This window comes from Alternaria dauci, chromosome 3, assembly GCF_042100115.1.
Source record: "Alternaria dauci strain A2016 chromosome 3, whole genome shotgun sequence".
NCBI classification, from domain to species: domain Eukaryota; kingdom Fungi; phylum Ascomycota; class Dothideomycetes; order Pleosporales; family Pleosporaceae; genus Alternaria; species Alternaria dauci.
Genome location: NC_091274.1, coordinates 2,725,096 through 2,746,363, shown reverse-complemented (window position 1 = coordinate 2,746,363; position 21,268 = coordinate 2,725,096). Strand labels below are relative to the sequence as shown.

Sequence of the window (21,268 nt, the reverse complement as noted above, 5' to 3'; positions counted from 1 at the left end):
CAGCGCAATACTGGACCCCGAGCGTGACTAAGCCGTGACTCTTTTTTCTTCGCTCTTGACGTCAGTGTTACTGAACGTGCGCCTTCTTCATCATTCTATTTCTTCCGCCCAGTTCTCGATTGCTGCTGGCCTGACTAAACTTGCATTCACGATCGAGTCTCACCACGCCTTACGCATCTTGTCAGTTCTTGCGAAACACTATCAGCTCGCCAACTAGCTGCATACGCAAGAAGCATACGAATCAGATTCCAAAAACAGCGACACGTACAAGCAAGCAACCATGTCATCTTTCCCCGCCTTCCTAAAATCGCAGCTCCTCTACACACCAAAGGTCCCAGAATCTACCACCTTCACCGGAAAAACGGTTATAGTAACCGGCGCAAACACCGGGCTTGGCCTAGAAGCAGCACGCCACTTTGTCCGCTGCGGCGCGTCAACTGTCATAATCGCTTGCCGCACGCGCTCCAAAGGCGAGGATGCCCAACGCGAGATTGAAGCCAGCACCAAGCGGACCGGCGTCCTGCAAGTGTGGGAACTGGATCTGTCTTCCTACGCCAGCGTAAAAGCATTTGCGAAGAAATGCGAGAGTCTGCCTTGTATCGATATCGTGCTCGAGAATGCGGGTATTGCGCATGGCAAATTCAATGTACTAGAGGGTCACGAGGCGCACATCACAGTGAATGTCATCTCGACGTTTATGCTCGCGCTGCTGTTGCTGCCTCTCCTGCGCAGGTCCGCGGAGTTGCATAATACGAAACCGTACCTTACGATTGTTACGTCAGAGGTGCACCACTGGACGCAGTTCCCGCAGAGGAGTGCTGAGAGCATCTTCGCGGAGCTGGATGACGAGACGAAGGCCGACATGGCGGATCGGTACAATCTCTCCAAGTTGATGGAGATTTTGATCATTCGGCACATGACCCAGGTCTTGATCAAGGACAAGAACAAGTATCCTGTGGTTATCAACTGTGTTACTCCTGGTCTTTGCAAGTCCGAGTTGGTCAAGGATATGGGTTTGGCGCCGGTGGTGTTCAAGAAGTTGTTGGGTCGCCCGCTAGAAGTGGGCGCTCGGGTGCTGGTGAATGCAACTGCGCTGCCTGACAGCCAGGGCGAATATATCATTGATGATCAGGTCTCTCAGCCATCGCCGCTGGCTAGGAGTGCTGAGGGTGCGGAGCTTGGTAAGAGGATTTGGAAAGAGTTGAGCGAGATTCTGGAGGAGGCCAGTCCTGGTATCACCAAGAACTTGTAGTGTAGTTTCCGATCGTAGTTTCTTTTCGATGTTTCCTTATTTTTGGTCAGTGGGTGGCACATATGAAGAATGCGTTTCTGCCAGGAACTTTACATATAATGTAGCGTGAATGCATTCGCTTGAATCCTCTTGACCACTCAATATGATGAATTCAGTGTATGCCTTTAGGACATGTATTAGAAATGGTATATGAACAGTTAGTAAAGCGCCGCTTGGTGAGATAGCCAAATAAAATCTCTAATGCCCTTTTGGTTCTAATAAACCGAGTTCCCAGTATCTCATAGATTCCCAGACCTGATATAAAACGCCGGCACCGGATCGGTGTGATCATGTCCTCCATCTATCTAAGAAGTACCTAGCCTTCTCAAGAACATTACGTGAGCAATGTGTAGAGTGTGTTTCCAACTTGCTGATACAATACAGCAAGCTGTTATTGCCCTCCAAAATGGGCAGCCGTCTCTTATCGCCAAGGGTGACGACTGGTGTACCGGTGGCCGTGTTGAGGAAACGCTCTTCCTCAGCAGGCAATAAGGCGTCAATACAGACTTCGAGCGGTTGCGCGCATGCCGAAGAAGGCCGCTCCAAAGATCGAAGTGACCAGCATGACATGGCGGCACGGTACAAAGCTACCGGCCACCAGGTCGGTCGAGCATCCATTGATAACCCGTCGATAAGCCGGAAGATTTGTCCGGCGTGAAATAAAACATAGCTCTCGCCTTCGGGATAGCGGGCCCAGCGCCACATCTCCGCACGCGCGGTGTCCGAGGCGGGTGGTACTTCCTTGGCACACCTCTCAATCTCGGGGATGCTAGTAAAAACGTTCAAGCTAACCAGATGGAGCATTATCATGCTCGTGAAGTCAGCGGAGTGTACCCGGCCCTTGTCATCCTCGACAGCAGCAATTTTGGAGCGCCGAGTAAGAAGCGTAGCCAAATCTTGGAGTAAATCTTGCGTCTCCTGTAAACGACCCAGGATCTTTATCTTGGAAAGGACGCGATACCGGTTGGACGGCTCATCGGTATCGAAAATGCGCAAAAGTTGCTGCTGCTCAAGCACCATGGCCTGCAGTGGATGGAGGAGAAGACGAATGTGATGTAGGGGCAAATCATCACCCATTCGGCCCTGGAGAAAACTACGGAAGAGGCCGTTGAGCGATGGAGTCATGTGATTCGAGCGAGTTCCGTTCGCACCCTGTTGTTGTTGTTGTTGCTCCAGCCAAGCACCAAATTTCGCGGGATTACAGGGCCCTGGCCTGGTCCCATTCGCGCCGGAGTGCTCGAGCCAAGCGCTATACGACTGGGCATGCCACAGGTCGTTATCTTGCGGCAAGGGGACTTGCAAGTCGTTGATTGAGAGTATTGGTGGAAGATCGTGCAGTAAGCTGATCTCGAGATCTACGTAGACCCACGCATACGCGTGTCTAGGAAATGTCAGCGAGACGTCCTCATGGGGAAACTGATGGGTCATACCGGTTGCGCTCCTCCTCTTCTTTCCATCTTTGCCAATGTTCCATTCCGTCAGATTTCGGGTTATACAGGGTCTGTTCAGGCTGCAGAACGCCAGAACTTTTCAACATCTATGAACGTTAGAATCCATTTGCGGTGATTTGTCGCACGAATCGCTTACACTTAGATATTGGCCTCGTTTCGACATGGCGTACGAAGCAAAGGAGTCTTTACCACTCCGTGTACAGAGGGTCAATAATTGCAATGCAATAGCTCCGATCATTGGCTCCGATATGCTTCGGCTCTCAAGAACATCGTCCAACGCGATCCTGCATACTTCTATTAGGCCGTTGGCAAGTATGTGCGATTCAGAATGATCCGTGAGCATGGCGCCTTGCGTGATCAGAAGAATGATCAGTAGTATGCCGACATCTGCCATATCGACTTGGAGGATGTCTTGAATGTTGATAACAGAAGAGCCAGCAAGACCTAGATAAGGCTGAATAGAGTCGATGCGACTTGCGTAGGTGTCGATAAAGTGCATAAGCACATGGGAAGGTGGTAGTACTACAATGCGTCCGAAGAGGCCTTGGCTTGGTGTCGTAGGCGAGTAACGACTTTGTAGTGCACGTTGCAGCAACAATTGAACGGTTGCAACAATGCGGTCTCGCGCATCGTGTGATAGGGTCTGACTGGAATCGCTGTTGCTATCTGGGAGTCCGTGCCACGCGTCAGGCTGAGCGAGCAACTCCACCATTTGCGCAAGCACATCGTCGAGTGTTGCAGGTCTATCTGAGGGCGTCTTTTGGGGATACCGTTTTGGACTAAACGGAGTTTGCATCCCTGGTGGTGGGCTAGCTGGGACACTTTTTGTCGTCCGGGGCGTTGTATCTGGTGGCGTCGGTGGCTGATTCGAGACATGTTGCATGTGTTGTTGTTGGAACATCTGGCCGCCCGCTACATGTGGTGAAAATCGAGGATCGCCTCCGTGCATATCCATAGATTGCATGGAGGTGAAGATGTTATTGGACGTACTCGTATCCATGGCATCGCTGTTGGAAGGCGCGCCAGGATATGAGAAGCCCATGAAATCATCGTAGCCGCCCAGATCCAGTGGTGCTTGGGATAGAGCCGCGTTGAAGGCAAACATGTCATTATTCTCCGATTGGCTGTCAGGCACCATGTACCCGGTAAACTGCTCCATGCTTGGAACATGTCTGCCATCGGAGCTGATGGTGCTGGTTGGCTCTGCTGAAGCCGAGTTCAGATTCCGTGCCGACGACTTTCGAGGAGCTCGCGGCCGGCGCGAGGTACATCGTGGCTGGCAGACATATCCTCTTGCAACACACTGCGAGCAGGGTACCTGTTGTTGTTGTGTTAGATGTCGCGCTGGGAGCCTGAGGCGCGCAGCTCTGGGGTACTCACCTTGCGGTCACATCGCGCCTTGGATATGGCACACCTTGTGCAAGCAATCAAAGCGGCGTTGCTCATTGCAAAGGCAGTAGTGATTGACGGCGCAGTTGTTGTACCGATGATTATTGATGTAGGTTGAGGATGCGGGAGCTTAAGGCTATGTGCGGCGGGTTAGGCCGCTGCGGCCAGGTTCAGGCGATAAGACAAAGCGGGGCAAGGATCCCTAGAGGCGTAGACTTGGACGCATGTCTCGCGCCACGAGTTGCTCGACTGCCATTCCAGCCTCACCGGCACCCTGCACTGCTGGCGTAGTCGTGTATAGTGGGTGCTATGTCAGCTGCGGAGAACTAGGTGGACCTGTGTAACTAAGCACTTGCCGAAAAGGTACTACATTATGTAAGCGGGGCGCAACCATCAGCACTACCCCCCTAGGGCGCGATTTACTGTGCCTGAGTAATGTTGGGTCATTCCACTGAACCATGCCACTTTTTGCGAAGAGATGCCTTGGACAGCTGCGAGGCAGTCGCATACACGAGCCATTACGTGCTATAAGACTGTTAGCTGCCTGAGTCGGCCTCCGAAATCCGCCCTTTTGTGCCGTCCTCATGATAAGCAGCTCTCGACGTGGTGAGACTCGCGTTCGCACTTGGAGGCATTCGACCTAATGAAAATCGCTTTCGCACTTAGTGGCCAGAAAAGTATCGCACGTACAGACAAATTCGGCTCTCCCGGGAAAGCGACTTGACATCGGGCCTACATGCTGCAGCCATACCAGCCGCAGCCGTTTCCGAAGCATGAAGCGTCACACTTGATACGCGGCTGCTTAACGAAAAATGGCAATGGTCATTGCTTTCAGAGTGTGCCCCGCTTTTAGCGTACCTTTGCGGGTTTTCATACCACCGGGTAACTCTGGTTGCAAGGATGTGAACATATGCTCGTACGGCGACCATTGGACTTAGCAAAAGACTCCGAAGGTAGCTTTGCACCTTCCGCTAACAGAGTTTGGAAGTTGGGCCATAGCTTCGATCGGGTACTATTCTTGTGAATGTCATCTGCCATAGCATGGCATCCCACGAGGACAGCCTCAAGATACCCCAAACTACGGAAATGCGGGAGATGAATGATTAGTCGGAGGATTTCTCGGTGTAACGACAGCTCGAACATGTGGACGAGGCCTGCCCATTGCTAGACGAGGGTCGCTTGCCTACTGCGGAGCACCAGTCGGTGAATTGCTGGGCGCACGGCTGGCCCCAGCTTCCCACATGTAGTCGGGGATCGCCTGCTTGGACGTCCTGCCGGTTCGACGCAGTCTGGCATCTTATGCGACCTCAGATGATTTACTTCCTGTGCATTACAAATAATGATTTCCAGCAAGGATCTAAAACCGTGCCAAACTGCCCCATGGGGTCGGTATCTTTCGCTTGACGATATTTTGGTACCTTTGCCGGATCGCTTATTTGACTCGGAGACAATCAACGACGACCACTTAGACAGCTGCATACGTCATGCCATATTGTGTTCGGTGATCAGCCTGACCCCTCTTCATGACTTTTCATAGCTGATCCTATACTAGCACACGCCTGCATGGTTACAACTCGTCCGCAATCTTATCAATGCCTGCGTAGCACGCCGAACGTTGCATGATAACCGTTTTCGTGAAATGTAACAGGGTATGCCGGCGCAATCCTGCGGATCTTCCTCGGTTGACAATCCACGGGTATAGGTCCAGCGAGGACGGGGCTGGCGCAGTACCTCTACCCGAGCAATACAATCCAGAACATAGCAACTTTTGGCTCAGTAAACGCATGTCACTGGCCGCCAAAAAGACATGACGGACTCTGGTTGGACCTCTGGAGGGAAAAACACGCAGGGTTCCGACGCCAGTAGGCTGCTAATCAGCTCCATGCATCAACGGCGATGGCCTTATTGCCGCACTTGCGGCCTAACCGTAAAGCTTTGCCAATGGGCATTATCACGTTGGGGTGTACCGGCACATAGGCACGACTGCTGGAAGAAAGGTGTGATGTAGCTTGGATGACGGACTCCCCGATCGACGGTCGTGGCTCACTCGTCTCGAGACGAACTTCTTCTATCCTCCAGGACTCATGCTATGAGGTTTGGTTGATCCCAAACTAACTTTTCGAGCGAAGGGTCACCAGACGACTGTGGTGGTTGAACCCTCTGCCAGGTTTCGCTATGTGAGGCATACCCTCCAAAAAAGAAAAACCGGCTAAGTGTTTCTTGGCCAGACATGTCGAACGATGTTCTGATCGCGGTTCATTTCTGTGTGCAGGCACAATTCCGTCATTGTAATGTGTTTCATAGGCGAAGGTCGTCACTAGATACGCGACGCTCTGTACCACGGAGCATAACTAGTTCCCCCTCACGAGTCGCTAGTTATGCACAATGCTTTAATCAGTACGAGCCGTTCTTGGCACTTGGGCGATGGTCAAACTATACGTGCGACACATGACGTATATTCACGCGTTTATTGTTGAGGAGCGTTTCTGGGTTGTCCCTGGGAGTGTTGTTAGGGAAACGCATGACTCGAAGGACGACGTGTAGGCTCCCCTGAAACGTACAACCGGTGGCACTTTTGACGTACACACTCCAGTAGCGGGAACGTTGAAGATTCGGCCCGGACATTGGTAGCAATGTCAAATCAGCCGAACGGACCCGGCGCGCAGCGCCTGGAAGCAAGGCCAAGCGTTTGCGTTAAAACGGTGATTTGTGTTCGAGAAGCTTCATGCGGTGGTATGGAGCCGAACGGGTGGCTCCATCTCCAAGATGATCTGATTGTTCAGGTGGGGCCGTAGAGGAGGGCACGTTCACCACGATTGACAGGCGGTGGTACATTCGCGCGAAGCCTTTCAATACCGCCCTGCGCTATCAAGTCATACCAACATTTCGTGTTCTAGGAAAGAGCCGAGACCTGGCGATTGTTCAGCAAGGTTGCAGCCGGCGACTGTTGTCAAAGGTCATTACATTCTTCCATATTCATCGTTTGGTCAACGCCTCTCATCTAGATCCGTTTTGCCGTGCTGCTAAAGTACATGATGTAGGGTAATCGAGAAGCGGAGAGCCGGGATATGTCCAACATGATTATCTTACAAAGAGGGCCTCTTGAATTGCACCCCGGAGATGTTCGCCTCTTCTTCGGGTTCATTGGGGTTCGTTAATCTACTCGAGGACACGCGTAACTAGACCAGTAGCGACAGTTCGGCCACCCTCGCGCATGTTGAAGCGCTGACCAGTCTCCAGAACGTGGGGCTGGTGGAGTTCGCAGACCATCTCGACATTGTCACCAGGCATGACTAGCTTGTCGTGTGCGTCCTCGGTGCCTTCTGGGAAATGAAGTGCGCACGATTCGTCGGCAGTTCGGATAAACATTTGCGGCCTGTAGTTCTCGCCGAAGCCAGTATGACGACCACCCTCCTCTTTGCTTAGAACGTACATCGAGACGAGGAACTTCTTGTGGGCCTTGACCTGCCCGGGAACGGAAACAACCATACCACGGCGAACGTCATCGCGCTTAACACCGCGGAGGAGAAGACCGGAGTTGTCGCCCGCGCGCGACTCCTCGCATGACTTCTTGAAGGTCTCAATGTCAGTGACCTTGGTCTTGATTGGTGCGGTGCCCTTGCCAACAAGCTCGACTTCGGCATCGCGCTTCAAGATGCCGCGCTCGACACGGCCCGATACGACAGTACCACGTCCAGCAATGGAAAAGACATCCTCAACGGCCATGAGGAAAGGCTTGTCGGTCTCACGCTGAGGCGTAGGGATCCATGAGTCGACAGCTTCCAAGAGCTCGTCGATCTTGGTAACACCGATCTCGGGCTGGCGGCCCTCGATGGCGCATAAAGCGGAGCCCATGATGATGGGTGTCTCGTCACCCTCGAAGCCGTAGCTGCTAAGGAGCTCACGCATCTCCATCTCGACGAGCTCCAACATCTCCGGGTCCTCGACAGCATCGACCTTGTTGACGAAGACAACAATCTTCTGGACACCGACCTGACGGGCGAGCAGCAAGTGCTCACGGGTCTGGGGCATCTGACCATCCGACGCGGCAACGACGATGATGGCACCGTCCATGTTGGCAGCTCCTGTAATCATGTTCTTGATGTAATCGGCGTGACCGGGGCAGTCGACGTGGGCATAGTGGCGGTTGTCGGTCTGGTACTCGATGTGGGCCGTCGAGATGGTGATACCACGCTTTCGCTCCTCGGGAGCCTTGTCGATGGAACCGTAGTCGAGGTACTTGGCATAGCCCTTCTCTGCTTGTCGCTTGGTGATGGCGGCTGTGAGGGTAGTCTACAATGCGTTAGGCGTGATGATGGCGGAGACGTGGGGTTGAGCGGTCATGTACCTTTCCATGGTCAACGTGGCCAATGGTACCTGGAAACCATTAGTATAGCCGTGGGCAAACAGAAGTAAAGAGACATACCGATGTTGACGTGGGGCTTGTCTCGTGTGAAGGCGGCGTAGTTCCGTACGCCGTTCATCCACCTGCTGGTGCCCTGCGCGCCCAAAGCATTTTGCACTGGGGACACGCCGCGCTGGTACTGGAGGGCAGAGCGCGATGTGCGCAGGAAAAGTCTGGAAAAGCTCGACATGATTGACCCGATCACACGATGCAGAAAAAACGAGGGGAGGCGGTTGCTTGAGATGGCGGTGATGTCTGGAGATGGCGAGGCTCAAATCATTTTCTTAGCGCGAGATGGGAGCGCATCGTCCAATCAGGTGAGGGGGAGATCCGAGCTCGACAACTTTGAGAAAGAGCCATGGAGCATTGCGGGCGGAGCACATTTCTCGGTAGATATATATCAGCTTTCGTATTGATATCCTCTCGGATCCTATAGGCTCACGCCCTCTTGTCAGAGCAGAACAATTGACGACCTGGTCGCTCTGTAGACGTCTTGCGCGGTTACCCGAGGTTCATCGGCAGAAGCTGTGAAAGTTGCATCATCGTCGCGCATTCACCTATACACGCACACTCACTCACACATGTCTCTCCGCACATTAACAAGAACACCGCTGAGCAGCGTCTCGCGGATAAGCACAATAAGAGCCATGCCATTGCGCGCAAAGATCACAAATCCAGCCTGGATGAGCGGGTCGAGGAAGGTACAGCCGCCCCTCCAGCCCACCACGCGACCAGACCTAACAATCACATAGTACGCCACACCCACCGCAGACCTCCTCAAAGCGCAGCAGGACGACGACCCCGATGATGTCATCTTCACCAACAACTACGGCGTACGCAGCATCGAGCTCAACCGGCCGAAGAAGCTGAACTCGCTCAATGGCTCCATGGCCCGCAAGATTATACCGAGGCTACAGGAGTGGGCCAAGTCAGAGCTGGCAGGCGTTGTCATAATCAAAGGCAACGGTCGCGCCTTCTGTGCGGGAGGAGACGTCGCCGCGCTAGCAAAATGGAACAAGGAAGGAGCAAAGGGACAGCAGATGAGCTCAGACTACTTTGGACTGGAATACAAGCTGGACCACCTCATCGCAACATACACAAAGCCCTATGTCGCCTTCATGGACGGCATCACAATGGGCGGCGGTGTTGGGCTCTCGATACACGCTCCCTTCCGCATCGCGACCGAGAACACCCTCTTCGCCATGCCCGAAACGACCATCGGCTTCTTCCCAGATGTCGGCGCATCCTTTTTCCTTCCTCGAATGGAAGGCTCTCTCGGCACGTACCTCGCCCTTACATCCGAACAGCTCAAGGGCGTAGACGCTTTCTACCACGGCATCGCAACACACTACATCCACTCCTCCACCCTCCAGCAACTCGAGGCCCGTCTCGCCGAACTACAATTCCCCGACTACATGCAGCTCAACGAGCGCTTCAAGATCATCAACGCCACCATCGAAGAGTTCAGCACTGGTCTGCCCGCCGAGCGACCGCACATCTCGGGCGAACTGCGCAAGGTCATCGACACCGTCTTCCATGACGACCAGCCAGGTATCGACGACATTATGGCATCACTCGAGCAGGTCAAGACTGGCCACAGCGACCCGGAAATCCAGAAGTGGGCCGACAAGACCATTCAAACTATCAACAGCCGGTCACCTATCTCCGTCTCTGTAGCCCTCCGTCAAATGCGCATCGGCCGCCAATGGTCCATCGCGCAAACATTCCAGAAGGAATACGACATCTCCTCCCGCTTCATGGCTCACCCAGACTTCGTCGAGGGCGTAACAGCACGTCTGGTAGAGCGCAAGAAGGAGCGTCCCAACTGGCAACCCAACACCCTGCAAGACGTAAAGACACGGGACGTGGATGCCTTCTTTGCCGGAAGTGACGGGGCACCGTTGCCTTTGATTAGCGACGCAGACTACAAAGAGTACCCGCATGCATGGATTGGGCTGCCAAAGGAGGGAGAGATTCTGAGAGAAGCTAGTGGACAAAAGAAAGAGGATGTTGTTGCCAAGCTTTTGGAAAAGTACGAGGGAAAGCAGGGCGTAAGGGAAAAGATTACTGAAGTACTCGAGAGGTATGCATAGTGTGGTAAGTAAGCATGTAGCTGTATATACTACACTCTGAAAACCAGCATGTATATGGGTCATCGTAACTGTCGCGAAGTAAGGCGGAATGCCTCCCTCTCATCTCAAACCAGCAAATTACCGTATGGCTGCTTCACTAAAATGGAGATGTACAGAGCATGTCTCAATACATGGAAAGTCGTGCGGCTGCCGTCCCTTGCGAAAACAGTTGCGGACTCGGAACAACATTGCTTGCTGCTGTCGTCCCCGGCCGCTCTTCAGGCGTCATGCGACCAGATATCACGATGAAGTCGATCAATGTGTCTCCAGCTAGCTCTTTCATGGCTCCCCAAAGCCGCGGGATATTGATTCTTCGTTTTGGTACTGTTATCGTGCACATCTTCTTGAAACCAAGGCTGCGTTAGACCGTGAGTGAGTGAATGAGTATCCGGAACCGCCCTCGACATCAAGATATTGCGTCCGATGTTCACTTATCAGAGATAACGATGCAGTAACATTAGTTCATCACATTGTCACGCATAGTCCCGACTCACGCCCAATGATTACATATCCCTTGCAACCACCTCTTTGATGCCCAGCAATGCATGATATGTGAAGGACGGGAGCCAAGCCCAGCACATCAACACCCAGCCGTCTCGTACCCGGCCGCTGCTTCCACATCCGGCGAACGTGCACCGAGCATGCTGCATGCGCGGGTCGCCTCGCATATCATCGTCGCTCCATAGATCTAGAATGCGGGTGGCCATCGGCTCATCTCCGCATCTAGTGGCGTTCACCCGTGGCGCTCAACAAATCAGCTGGAGGGGAAAGCTTGGCTTGCACATCCAGCTGGCATTTGTACTTTGATGAACGCTGCAGATGGAGATGCTACGACGGAGATGCTAAGACGGGGGGTACCATTCGAGGCCTTGAATCAGATGCATGTGACTTGGGTTTAGGTGGTGAGGGGTGTGGCAAGGCTGAGATAAGGTTGTTGGTGGATTTAAGATAGTCGGGCACGAAGTGGGGCAAGGACGGAAGGTCGCGATGGAAAGAGCATAGGGACGGCCGCTACCTCATTCGGGAAGCGATGCTACAGGAGACGGTACAGCCATTCAGCACTGAGTGAGTAGCGTGGGATGACCGGGCATATCCATGACGGATTGGTAGAAACGAAGCGTTTTCGTTGAAACTAGCATTACATCCAACACATCTGTAGAGATGTTTGCCGATCCATTATTGCATTAAACATAAAACATTGAAAGGTATATACTGGTCCTTCTTTTCCCAATTAGGCGATTAGAACAGTCCTAGGCCAAGACCCGCAGCTCCGAGAAGCAGACCTGCGATGTGCCCTGTTGGCAAAGCACCGCCTCCAGTGTACTCAGACATTGAACTCTGAGGAGCAGATGAGGTGCCTTCCGAAGTAGTGGTCGAGCGCGTGGACGTGCGGCTCGATACGAGGATCGAGGAGGGAGGTGCAGACGGGGGTGCTTCCAATGAGGAAGAGGGTTCGACGACGGTCGAGGGTTCAGGAATCGTTGATGATTCGGGGGGTGGAGGTGAGGCGGACGACGGGGGTATGGAAGATGGCGATGGACCTTCAGATGTGGAGTCAGCAATGCTGCTTGGCAGAGGCGCGATACTTGTCGGTGGGGACGCAACGCTGGATGACGGGATAACAGTACTGGATGGCGCTAGTGCTTGGCTGCTAGGCGGCGGAGCCACGCTCGACGGAGGTGGTGGCGATGCACTACTTGGTGGAGGTGGAGGTGACGAGCTGCTAGGAACTAGGATGGCGCTAGAAGAAGGAGGTGGAGGGGGTGGCCTACTTGAAGTTGGAGGAGGAGGTGGCGGCACAGAACTTGGAGGAGCAGCACTGGTCGCTGGTGCCGTACTTGATGGAGCTGGAGTTTCGGAGGATGGTAAAGTCACTGCCTGCGCTGTCGGCCTTCTAACTGTTGTTGTTATAGAGAGGGCTGCTTGGCTTGTGAGATCGGTGATAGTCCCAAGCGGAGATTGAACGCCGGTCTCGAAGCCTCCGTCTCCGCTGGCTGGATCACATGCGTTTGGTCCAATAGTCTGACCAAGCTGAGCAGTGATGGTTGGCTGTTGGTTGAGATAGTCGACTACTGTTGGCGCTACGTACGCTATATCCGGAACCTCGGTCAGCGGCACAATAAGGGACGCGTAATTCGTGGGCGCCGGCAATGTCAAAGTGTCGGTTTCCGTCACGCAAACTGACCCTACCGCCTCAACCTCGAGATGGCTGAATGTTTCGTAGGCCAGGTACGTTGTAGGGTAGGTCAAGGGTACCCCAGAGTACTGCCATACAATTGTAGTCGGTGTTTGAGGCGGTAGTGGTCTGGTGAATAACGAAGAGCTGACATCATTTTGCGCGTCATCTGTGTAGATTTCGAGAGTGACTGTTGGTATGAATGTGGTACTGGTCACAACAGTTCCAGGAAACTCGAGTATGGTCGCGGTAACATCAATCTGACATTCGCTAGAGCAGGAGATAGACGCTGGCGTCGTGGAAGATGAGCTCGGTGTTAATGTCTGCACGATGGTCGTAGGTTGAATTAGAGTGGTAATGAACGACTGTGTAATCAAGATAGTAGAGACCGAGGTCGTCGCAGGCAAGGTTACAGTAGATACTGAGGTCGACCCTGGAAGGGAAATAGTACTCAAAACTGTGGATCCTGGTAAGGTGACAGTTGCTAGTTGGGTACTTGTCGAAACACTTCCCGGCAACTCGCTAATCACCGTGGAGGTAACTGCAGGTAGAGTCACGGTCGAGAGAATAGTGCTGGCCGGTAGCTGGCTAGTCACAACTGAGGTTTCTCCAGGCAGCTGGATTGTCGAAGTCACCACATCGCCCGGAAGCGTTATTGTCGAGACTACAGTACTCGCTGGAAGTTGAGTTGTTATTACAGACGTAGTTCCAGGAAGCTGAACAGTAGTGGTTGTAATATCGCCCGGCAACGTCAGTGTCGAGACTACAGTGCTTGCGGGAAGTTGACTCGTAACTACGGAAGTAGTTCCTGGAAGCTGAATTGTAGAGGTAACCACGTCACCTGGTAGCGTCAAGGTAGAGATCACGGTACTGGCAGGAAGTTGAGTTGTTATCACAGACGTAGTTCCAGGAAGCTGAATAGTGGTGGTCGTGATGTCGCCCGGCAATGTCAATGTCGACACCACAGTACTGGCGGGAAGTTGAGTCGTGACTACGGAAGTAATTCCTGGGAGCTGGACTGTGGAAGTAACCACGTCACCTGGTAGCGTCAAGGTAGAAACCACAGTACTGGCAGGAAGCTGAGTGGTTATGACAGAGGTAGTACCAGGAAGCTGTACGGTGGTAGTTGTGATGGCGCCAGGTAGAATGATTGTAGAAGTCACGGTGCTTGCAGGGAGCTGTGTCGTGAACGTTGTCGAACTTCCAGGAAGAGTCAAAGTTGTAGTGGTAATCTGACCAGGCTGTGTGAACGTCTCAGTTAGGGTCTGAGGGGGCGAGATGCTGATAGAGGTCACTGTGGCTTGCGGGAAAGTGAGAGTCGACACGATCGTCGACACTACCGTGCTAGGCGGGAGTTGGGTTGTGATCGTCGAGGTTTCACCCTCGAGCGTGGTAGTAGTCACGATGACTTGCGGCGGCAGAGTCAAAGTACTGAGCTGAGTGGACACGTCGGTCACTGTTTGAGTAATAGTGTCCGTCTCTTCAACCGTCGTAGTAATAGTGTCCGTCTCTTCGACCGTCTGAGTGGGACCTGGAGTCGTGATGGTGAAAGTCCGATCAGATGTCAAGACAACAGTCGTGGGCAGCGTCTGCGTGAACGTAGTCGTGATCAACAATTCAGACACGACGGTTTCAGTACTAGTAACTGTAGTACCAGATTCGGTAAACGTAGTCACAATGAACTCTGTTGTTGTTGAAGTTGACACTGAAGTAGATATACTAGTCGTGAGCGAGGTTGTCGTTATGCTGATCCTCTCTGTTGTCGTTGTCGGTTGGACACTGATGATAGTCTCGACAGGCCCAGGTACTGATACCGTCTCGATTGGTCCAGGTACTGATACTGTTTCGATTGGTCCAGGTACCGATACTGTCTCGACAGGCCCAGGTACTGATACCGTCTCGATTGGTCCAGGTACTGATACTGTTTCGATTGGTCCAGGTACCGATACTGTCTCGATAGGCCCAGGCACCGAAACCGTCTCCACCGTAGTCTCTGTTGGACCTGGAACCGACACAGTCGGTCCAGGAATAGTTTGCGTTACGGAGATATAGTCGGTCAGGGTAAGCGTTTCCGTGGTTTTAGAGACGACTGTCTCTGTTGTGACGGAGGTGGTTCCCGGTAGTGTCAGCGTGCTGGTCTCGTAGAGTGTAGTAGAGTAAGTGGTGACCGAGGTGTAGGTCGACGTGGAAATGCTGACCGTAGTAGAAACATCGGTCTGCGTGGTGGTATCGGTTTCCGTTGTTGTCGACGGCGTGGTGACGTACTCTGTTGTCGTTGTTGTCGACGGCGTGGTGACGTACTCTGTTGTCGTTGTTGTCGACGATGTGGTTACGTAATCTGTAGTCGTCTTATGGTCGGTGGTGGTCTCATAGTCGGTAGTTGTTTCGTAGGCGGTAGTTGTCTTGTAACTAGTTTCGGTAGTCGGGACCAGCTGTAAGCATGTTAGTGGACTTCAACGACTTGCGATTCGACAGAAAGGCGGCAAGCCAAACGAGTGGAATAGACAATTTGCATCATGGCACAGGGTCGGAATGTGTAGAGCGCCAGCCAGCCAAGAAGAATTCATAGAGATGCCACTTACCGTTACCACTGTTGAAGTCAGTGTCAGCGTTGTGAGCTGCGTTATGGTGTTGTTGATTGTCGTCGTGGGCCCTGGAACAGTCTCATGCTCGGTCTAGCTCGTTAGTGATGACGCGAAAAGATCGCGAGAAGGGCAAGTACCTTTGTTATGGTAGCGTTGTTGACCTGGGTCACTGTTACGGGGGGTTTGACAGGACAATACGCTGACTCAGTAACAGTATTGTGTTCAGTCTTTTCCTGTCAGCATGTAACCGAGTGTAGTTATAGGACAAACAAACCTTTGTAATGGTGGAGTTGTTCACTTGGGTCACAGTCAACGGAGGTGGATTTGCGCAGTATCCGGGGGAGGTGACGGTAGTGTACCCGGACTTGGTAATTTCTTTCGTTGATGTTGTTGTGACAGTGATTGTTTTAGGGGGAGAAGTATCATAGCCAGCAGTTTTGGTGACTTCCTTCGTAGAAGTGACAGTGACAGTTACTGGATAACCGCCACCGTACCCCTGCGAAGAGGTGACAGTCTCGGTTTTGGTGACCGGCTTTGGACATGTCTGAGGCGATGTGACAGTAACTTTGATAGTGGACGTGGAAGGGTTTCCATATTCGTATATCGTGCTCGTGGTCTTGCAGGTACTACCCTGTCCAGGTCGTCCACCCTGCGCCTGGACGGTCTGCTCAGTAGCCCCCGTAGTAGAAGAGGGCGGCGATGGTTTGGCCTGAGCACCCAGAACTGTACTGTTGTACTGGCCGTGGGCTGTCCTGGTTAAAGCCAGAAGGAGAGGCCAATAAGTGCGCATCTTGAAGCGACAGACTGCTACGCCGATTGAACGAATGATACACGGCTTGGAGCTGGATGGGCAAGTTAGACACGTGATGATGTTTTCGGAGGGATGGAGCGCTATATAGAGACAGCAAAGCTCATGCTCTCTACGACGGACTAGCTGCAGTGTTGCGCGTGTGGCACAAGCTTCGTTGCCGATTGGAGGAGTACAGAGATCAAGAACAAAAATAACGGGATATCAAAGGGAGCATCACGTACCTTGCGACGGAAGATGGGCTGAAGGCTCGGGAAGGGGAAGGAAGTAGGCAGGCATGGGTAACTATAAAACGATGACGAAGCTAACGACCAGCCCGCATATGGCGGCAGCACCAGGGCATACGGGTTCTCTGGCGAGGCTGGGATCACTCGAGTTTCGACAGTAATCCTGTTCGCTAGGGTGTGTAAACACAAGGCCGGAAGCAGAACAACCAAGCCGGAGGCATAGATCTACCAGACCGCCTGCCGGTCGACAACGCCCGGGCATGGTCGCAGCATCGAAACAAAGCTAGATTGCCTAGACCTTTTTCGAGCAATACAACCGAAACGACTCAATGGTGAGAGGCCGCCACCAAAGCCAGAGCCGCAGGGTTAGACCACAATTGTCTTGTTGGATACGCAGAAAGTAGTGTGGCATCCAGCCCACATAATGAGATTTACCAGACAATCGTAGGTAAGGCGGGACGTTATCCTACCCAGAGGTCTGGAGCGAGGTTGAAAACCCCATCCATGGCGATTGCTGACATGGATACATGGGAGGCCGCATCAAGCTAGCAAGCTCCCTCGTATGGGCTAGTATCCTGCAGCCCATAATCACCAGCGATAGGTTCTGGCGCCAAATGGAATCCTGATGAAAGCAGTGTTCTGGGGGCCGAAATGAAGAGTAACGCTTGGAGTAGAAGGGCGGCCCTTGCACTAGTCCACTCGTACCGAACGCCATACTCGCACTGGCTACACGACCCTAGCACGACAAGCTGTACGAATGCGTCTCTTCTGGGGTGTGGTTGTGCAGGGTGACAACAGGAGTGACTGTGATCAGGACATGATGCAACGTGTGGGTGGAGGTGCATGCACGTGAGAACCGAGGGCCGTGCTCTGCGGGATAGCGGGGCAACGGCTCGCGCGATTGGGCTGCTGGCTTCCGCTGAGTAAGACCATCGAGCGGCCCTAACAACTTTATCCAGTCAAGCTCCAACGCCTTTCCGCGGCCTGTCAAGGCCTCTCTCGAGGTTTGCCTTTCCAGCCACCTCAGCATGCAGCCCTTCTGCAGCCCTGCTCAACAGCGATTTCCATCCAGACCCTCGATTGAAAGGCTGTCGCGATCCCGCCACTCTGAATCTTCCCCCAATGAGACAACACAACTCATGCCCTTCACCGGTATCGCCATGTCCAGTCAGAGTGCTCCCCTTCCACATGCAACATGCAACCTCAGGGCGCCCTGGCGATACCGTGCCTCTACCCCGCCTGAGGCACGGGCGCTTTGCACCCACAATAAGCAGATGGGCTTGACGCGCCTGTGACGGCCAGGCGAATCAATGTTTAACCGATCCAAGCAACGTGGATGAGGACGTTTAGACTATTGTTTATTGAGTGCTGGTGCGCACTGCCTAACAGATTCGCGGCTCAATCTCAGTACTGCCGCTCCTCCAGCTTCAGCTGACCTAAAGTCGAGGCTGCCGCTAGCCGACTACAGTAGCTGACATGATGTTGGTCCCTTGCACGCCTTCTGCTCGTTCTTATCTCTAGTCTCTTTCCATCAATCGATCGCCCTTCAGTCAATCGCGATTCGTTATGCTGAAGTTGCCATGATGTTTTCCAACAAGCGCGCTGAGAACATCCAGCTTCCGCCCACGCCCTATGTTCTGAATCCTAGTGGTGATTGGGAAGGCAACGACGGGAGGTGGTCAACGTTTCCCATCAATATCGGCGATGACAACACAAATAGCAGCAACGGCCAGGAATTTAGGGTTCTAATATCCACCTCCTTGGGAACCACTTTGGTACCACAAAGGGTCGACTGGTGTGATTCACCCACCGAGGAGGAATGCGCAGCAAATCGCGGTATCGTATCTTTTGGCAACAGTCAATCTTTGGGGTTCGATGATTCAAAATCTCCCCAATGGAAAGAAGTGGGAATCTACAATTTCCCGTTGCCTGAGTGGTATAATATCTCGGTGGAGGGAGATCCGAACGCGGTTTGGGGGGAAGACACTGTGGGTTTGGGCGTTAGCTCGCCACAGAGTTTCATGCTGCAGAATCAATACGTCGCACAGTATGCCATTTCGAACTTCTTCATGGGTTCGTTGGGACTGGCAGTAGGCTCTACTGGCCCATCTGGTGCATTCAAGCCAAACTTCATCGAGAACATGTACGGAAGTGCAAAGAGGATTGCGAGTCGCTCGTTCGGATACACGGCCGGCGCCTATTATCGTGAGTACATCATGCGTGGTATACACGTATTTACTACCCCTATCGCAAATAGCTTTCACAGAGCTCTAACGCTGACAAGTACAGGCAATAACAATAACGGATTTCTCGGAAGTTTGGTGTTTGGTGGTTACGACAGAACGCGAGTATCTGAACAAGGTGGTGTCTCGATCAGTATGCCTAGCAAGCAGAATAACACACTTGCTGTGGGCATCACTTCCATCACCTACAAGCCGGATCAGGAGCTTGAAGCCAACAGAATCTCATTTACCAATAGAACAGGAGGCTTCCCCGCTACGATCGACTCCACGTTTCCATACCTTATCTTGCCTGACGAAGTATGCGATGAATTCGTCATCGCTTTCGGGCTGACATTTGACAACGATACCCAGTTATACACTGTCAATGATACTTCGCACGAGCAAAACCTACGACTTGACGCAAGCGTTTCATTCAAAGTTAGCGCGAATCCCAATATCGAAAGCACAGAATTCGCATCCATCGTCCTACCATACTCGGCATTGGATCAACAAGCTAGTTGGCCGTTCTACTCCGGTCAGAGACGATATCTTCCCATAAAACGCACGGAAAACGGGAAATTCGTTCTAGGACGCACATTCCTACAAGAGGCGTACATCATTGTCGATTATGAACACCAGAACTTCACCGTTGCTCCAGCCGCATTTCCTGACCCACTTCCGAACCCGAGTTTAGTCACAATCTTCGACAGAGACTATACCGGACTGCCTGTCCCAGATGATCCTGGCTCTGGAGGTGGTCTCTCGGCTGGTGCGATCGCCGGGATTGTTGTCGGTATTGTCGGCGCATTCATTATAGTTGCTGTCGGCGTCTTCTTCTTGTGGAGGAAACGCCGGCAGGCGAAGAAGAAGACCGAGGAAGAGGCGGAGAAGCCTTCTGAGATTGATACAACCTATGCAGGCACTGAGATCAAATACCGTCGTATTTCAGAGCTCACTGGCTCCGAAACTCTCCAGTCACCGAAAGATTCTACAACAGGCTACTATAACGCTGACCACAAGTCTATCCCCCCGATCAGCGAACTGTCGCCCGACAGCACTCCTGCTGAGCTTTATAGCCCTCCACCCGACGGCCGTGATGCTGTCGACTATTTTGCCGCCGGTAGGACGCGACGTCAGGGTGGGACCAGGGATCGCGACTCGTCCGGCAACAACACACCGCGCACGCCAATCGCAGAACTCCCCGGCGAAGATGCGATAAGCTCCTTGCCCGACAAGAATGAGGACCCAAAGCCGTTCCAGAAACCTCCGCACAGTCGAAGTCCCAGCGACAACTCGCTTTCCACGAACATTGACGAAGTGTTGGCGAAAAAGAACGCGCCAGAAGCGGAGCCTGGTGCGCCAGCCACTGCGGAGGAGATCACGAGAGCAAAGGCAGGGGCACAACCCGGAGGCACTGAGACTGCGGAAGAATCTACAATGCAGCGACGGCCGTCACACACTAGAGGATTGAGCGACACTACCGTCCAAAGCGACAGTACAGCGGTCTCACAGCCCACACCCGAAGAACTGGAACGCTGGGCGAGAAGTGAGGACGACCCGAACAGACCGATGTCTCCGACGTAAAGGTTGACAGTTTTGGTCGCAACACCGCGGTGACTTTGTGATCCCCCGTTCTTCCTATTTTTCTCGATCGCTTTGTGCCACGCCGTTCGGTTCTTTGCCACTTCTATCCGAACCTGCAATGTTTCTCGTTTGGTTCTTTGATCTTTCTCTGGTGGTGTTTATTATGATTGGATGATTGAGATACCCACTAGTACACTCGTTATGACTGTAATGTAATAGTACATCGCATTGCTATATCTGCGCATCACACGAAGACCACAGCATCAGTACCTCTCAATAATTCTCTGGCGCCTCATAACGGTTGGACGTTTTACTGTAGTGCGCATTATGTTTCACTGCGCATCACGATCCTCGTGCAGTACAGCATCGTAAAAACAGTACTGCATCTGCAGCCCCACCGCGCAGTGTCGCATGCTCCCCGCACCAGTTGCTGCATCCTAGAAAACGAATCTTCTAGCTTCCGACATGTAGGAGCGGCAGAACGTTGCTGAGGATCCTCAACATGCACTTCGTCACCATCTGACTCGCGGCGGCAATACCGCATTGCCGCGTTGGTCACAATAAGGATCGTCGACCGCTACGTGCGCATCCACGTTGATCTGCTCCGGCACACTTGACGGAAGCATCAGAACCGTATCTGCTGCCGCTGTCGCTATTTCCACACTATTGCGAGGGCGAAGAAATTATTGATCACATTCATAGAGCTATTGATCAAATCTCCACCCTCGTAGACCTTATTAGACAACAATGAAAATATCTCATCACCAACAATGAGGCTCAGCATTCTCCATCCTTCGTCGTCTCCAAAGAGGAAGGCGCGCACTCATAGAATCACGGTGTACGCCACTGGTCTTTGTTTCCAGTCACTTCAGCGGCTGGATAAAGTACCGTGCAGTAGCCCCGCATGCGACTTACGTGAGAAAGCGGCACGGGTCTGGATCGTGAGAAAGAAGCGAAAAGAAAGCATTTGGGGGGTGTCACATGGAACACGGGTCGTA

General features: G+C 52.8%; 6 protein-coding genes across 6 annotated transcripts; 3 read left to right on the top strand and 3 right to left on the bottom strand.

The window, feature by feature from the left end:
• Window positions 1-280: 280 nt before the first annotated feature.
• Window positions 281-1,252, top strand: ACET3X_004548 (uncharacterized protein; the record flags this gene model as incomplete). Its single annotated transcript, XM_069450764.1, has 1 exon — window positions 281-1,252. The coding sequence occupies one exon, from the start codon at window positions 281-283 to the stop codon at window positions 1,250-1,252; it is 972 nt and encodes a 323-aa protein (XP_069308526.1).
• Window positions 1,253-2,060: 808 nt separating this feature from the next.
• ACET3X_004547 (uncharacterized protein) lies at window positions 2,061-4,188 on the bottom strand (the record flags this gene model as incomplete). Its single annotated transcript, XM_069450763.1, has 5 exons — window positions 2,061-2,078; window positions 2,126-2,672; window positions 2,722-2,828; window positions 2,879-4,060; window positions 4,123-4,188. 5 exons carry the CDS (start codon window positions 4,186-4,188, stop codon window positions 2,061-2,063), a joined length of 1,920 nt encoding a protein of 639 aa, XP_069308525.1.
• A 3,102-nt stretch (window positions 4,189-7,290) lies between these two features.
• On the bottom strand, window positions 7,291-8,726 carry ACET3X_004546 (uncharacterized protein; the record flags this gene model as incomplete). Its single annotated transcript, XM_069450762.1, has 3 exons — window positions 7,291-8,424; window positions 8,480-8,508; window positions 8,558-8,726. 3 exons carry the CDS (start codon window positions 8,724-8,726, stop codon window positions 7,291-7,293), a joined length of 1,332 nt encoding a protein of 443 aa, XP_069308524.1.
• Window positions 8,727-9,183: 457 nt separating this feature from the next.
• ACET3X_004545 (mitochondrial 37S ribosomal protein mS47) lies at window positions 9,184-10,629 on the top strand (the record flags this gene model as incomplete). Its single annotated transcript, XM_069450761.1, has 2 exons — window positions 9,184-9,237; window positions 9,289-10,629. 2 exons carry the CDS (start codon window positions 9,184-9,186, stop codon window positions 10,627-10,629), a joined length of 1,395 nt encoding a protein of 464 aa, XP_069308523.1.
• Window positions 10,630-12,139: 1,510 nt separating this feature from the next.
• ACET3X_004544 (uncharacterized protein) lies at window positions 12,140-16,516 on the bottom strand (the record flags this gene model as incomplete). Its single annotated transcript, XM_069450760.1, has 8 exons — window positions 12,140-12,209; window positions 12,441-12,562; window positions 15,178-15,276; window positions 15,427-15,519; window positions 15,567-15,656; window positions 15,704-16,181; window positions 16,241-16,271; window positions 16,462-16,516. The coding sequence occupies 8 exons, from the start codon at window positions 16,514-16,516 to the stop codon at window positions 12,140-12,142; spliced, it is 1,038 nt and encodes a 345-aa protein (XP_069308522.1).
• Window positions 16,517-17,962: 1,446 nt separating this feature from the next.
• Window positions 17,963-20,496, top strand: ACET3X_004543 (uncharacterized protein). Its single transcript, XM_069450759.1, has 2 exons — window positions 17,963-18,669; window positions 18,754-20,496. Exons 1-2 carry the CDS (start codon window positions 18,045-18,047, stop codon window positions 20,268-20,270), a joined length of 2,142 nt encoding a protein of 713 aa, XP_069308521.1. The 5' UTR covers window positions 17,963-18,044; the 3' UTR covers window positions 20,271-20,496.
• Window positions 20,497-21,268: the final 772 nt, after the last annotated feature.

What these genes read in the sequence shown, in the direction of transcription:
- ACET3X_004543 (XM_069450759.1), top strand. Translation starts at nt 18,045, where the DNA reads ATGATGTTTTCCAACAAGCGCGCTGAGAACATCCAGCTTCCGCCCACG. An exon ending in CACGGCCGGCGCCTATTATC is followed by an intron (nt 18,670 to 18,753) that starts GTGAGTACATCA and finishes TGACAAGTACAG; the next exon opens with GCAATAACAATAACGGATTT.